Source organism: Trichoderma gamsii (genome assembly GCF_001481775.2).
Source record: "Trichoderma gamsii strain T6085 chromosome Unknown Scaffold_144.2, whole genome shotgun sequence".
In the NCBI taxonomy this organism is placed as follows: Eukaryota; Fungi; Ascomycota; class Sordariomycetes; order Hypocreales; family Hypocreaceae; genus Trichoderma; species Trichoderma gamsii.
In genome coordinates, this window is record NW_020171480.1 from 1 (window position 1) to 2,914 (window position 2,914).

Here is a 2,914-nt window from a genome sequence, read left to right on the forward strand (position 1 = left end):
AGTAGTCGTAGTTCTTGATACTGGTGAATTCCAATGTATACTCGTAGACCCAGCCATCGCACCTGTAGAGCTTGAATTGCGTGATTCCCGTTGCTTCTTGGAAATCTGGTGTTGTTTTCCTCCATACGTCCTCTCCTACTTCCCACGTAACCGAGAAGCCCATCTCCATGTCAGCCTGGCTGTACGTCCGAACTGCTTGGGATATTGGAGGTGACTGGGGTGGCTGGATTTCATCCACGTCTGCTTTTCCATTCTGTGAAGCAAAGCCAAGTGATGTTTGGCCATTATCGTTCGCTTTAATATTGGCTCCTCGGCCAAGCAGCAATTTGACCACATCTAGCCGTCCATTCTGTGCTGCAAGAGAAAAAGGTGTATGGCTGTCATTATTCTTTGCTTCAATATTAGCTCCTCGGTCAAGCAGCAATTCAGCCACATCTAGCTGTCCATTCTGTGCTGCATCGTGAAGTGGCGTTGACCCGTCTTTGTTCTCTGCTTTAACACTAGCTCCTCGGTCAAGCAACAATTTAGCCACATCTAGCCGTCCATTCTGTGCTGCATCGTGAAGTGGCGTGGATCCGTCATTGTTCTTTGCTTCAACACTAGCTCCTCGGTCAAGAAGCAGTTTAACCACTTCTAGCCGTCCAATCTGTGCTGCATCGTGAAGGAGCGCGGCACCAGTGCGTTCATTTTTCATCTCAATTCTTTTATCTGCGGTGAGCAACATAGATGCAGTGCTCAGTCGACCACTTATAATGGCAACTTGAACCGCTTTCAAGTAACAAGCATCATTTCCGTCCCCTTTCAAATGATGTAGAAGCTTGATTTGTGACTTGTATTCTTTTTGACAGTTTTGACATGTTAAGCGGCATCTGCCTGTTGAATTTACGTTGTATTCTGGCCGAGTAGCTGAAGACAACTAGTTAGCAGTGATTATTGTTAATTATATGCGAACAAAGATGGTGACTCAAACCTTCATTAATGAATCTCTTCTGTATTACTTCGAATGCGTCATTGTAACAATGGGTAAAGAAGGGCTCAACTGCGCTATAATTTGCATCGTATTTACTTTTAAACTTTGGTAGATCGGAATGATTCTGATTAAAGCCGACATTTTCATGTTGTACCCGATCAGAGTAATGTCCTATTGCCGAATCGCGAGATACTAAGATATCTGAAGGCCCGGTAAGTTTCCATTCACCAGTTAACTCTTCCTATTTAAACGCATCAGCTATATGAAATGAAAACTTAGCCTTTCTACTAACCTTGGTAGTTGCACTCTTCATTGTCTCATAGACAGATGTTACCCTTGCATCGGGAAAACAAAATACCCGGTTGAAATTATCTTGCAAACTTCTTAAATAGTAGGCATCGGGCTCGAGGCTGGTTATAAGGCCCCTGTTCGGATTTCTATCCACAATCGGCATCCAGTACTGCGTCTTGATACCGCCATTGGGAACCCCAAAGAGTAATAAACCGTATATGCTCAGAAAATCATCGGGATACTGCTCAGACATCTTATATATAGCCTACGTCGCCATGTGACATTAGACATTGAATAATAAAGAGGAATGAGAATCCACTAACCTCCTTGACAACCAGTCCTCCGAGACTATGAGCGATGAAAACGATTGGGGTCGGCATAAATACGTCTTGGCCCTGGGAATGAGTAAGCTTTTGGTCTGTCTTTTGGATAACTTATACTCACTGGCCGCCCACCCCGTATCGCATTGACATCGGAGCTCAGCCGCTTGGCAATATCGCCAATGTCTTGGAACGATTCGCTGTTAACAAGCGATGTATTGTATCCATAAAGTAGAACACGAGCCCTATTAGCCGTTTTTGCAACCTCATCTCTCAGCCACATAAATTTGCCCCCTCTTGCTTTCCAAGAACCAAAAGGATGACTGCTAAGTCCGCTGATTGCAATAACGCTGTATCCGTAAGCAAAGAGCACATTTTAGTCGCTGATAAATCTCACTCTATCATATCCCCAATTTCGTCTTCCGTATCATTCAAAGGCGTAAAGCCCTGGAACGAAGAATCCACAGAGATGTGGTGTATCTTGTTGTCCCATGGCACATCGGCAGTCAGTTCGCCGCGTCTATCGAGGTTTTCCGGCGTATGCGCAAAGGTAACTGTGGCAACTTTCGTACTGGTATTGGGTGGCTTGTAGGGGTTTGATCCAAGTGAATGGATAGTAGGATCAGCCTTGATTCCATCTTCGCCCAAAGCCTTCGAAATTATTGTTTTGATGTCATCAGGTGAGGCATTAGCAGGAATACCCTGGACGCGGTAGGTCGTTTTAGTTGTCGCCATAGTATATTTTGACAGTCCAGCATATACTTGCAGTACCAAGTTGTAGATTAGAGAGGCCAAGAGCAGGAGATTACAATTTAGCCACTTATCTTCTAAGGAAGCGGCTTGGTATAAATACCAGAGCGGGGTAAGATATATCCAAGGGCACAGCCCTTTTTAGGCTTCCCCCTGCGCTGTTATTGGCACTGAACCACAGGCCTACGCCGAGCCACGTATCCAGCATTGATTGGGGAATTTATAGCTGCCTAACGTACCTTCTCGCCTATCTTAGGCATCCATGCCTGGGCTGAAAACTGACGGGAAATTGGGTGGTTATCATGGTCCTCTTGAACCTTGCAGGCGATGTGGTATGAAGAGTAGCAGGGTAGAGAACGAGGAACTTTTTTCGAAGAGTGGACCTCCCTACAACAAGGGCCGCGGTTCCGTTTATATCATGCTAGTAATTTATTTCACCTAATATAATATTAAAGAGAAATTTATACTATTCAAGGGAAATAATATCATTACAACTAATGCATATTGTGCATTTAAATAAATATATGCCTTAGTTAGTAAAAAGACTCTGCCGCTGCTTAATATGTGTATGTCTTTGATTGGA

General features: G+C 44.2%; 2 protein-coding genes across 2 annotated transcripts; both read right to left on the bottom strand.

Moving 5' to 3' along the window:
* Nucleotides 1–1,211, bottom strand: TGAM01_v211170 (pfs domain-containing protein; the record flags this gene model as incomplete). The annotated part of the gene is made up of 2 exons (XM_024551011.1): nt 1–906; nt 971–1,211. Coding segments are annotated over 2 exons (1,147 nt in total), but the record flags the coding sequence as incomplete, so codon positions are not given.
* Nucleotides 1,212–2,316, bottom strand: TGAM01_v211171 (hypothetical protein; the record flags this gene model as incomplete). The annotated part of the gene is made up of 4 exons (XM_024551012.1): nt 1,212–1,526; nt 1,585–1,656; nt 1,706–1,931; nt 1,979–2,316. 4 exons carry the CDS (start codon nt 2,314–2,316, stop codon nt 1,212–1,214), a joined length of 951 nt encoding a protein of 316 aa, XP_024404245.1.
* Nucleotides 2,317–2,914: the final 598 nt, after the last annotated feature.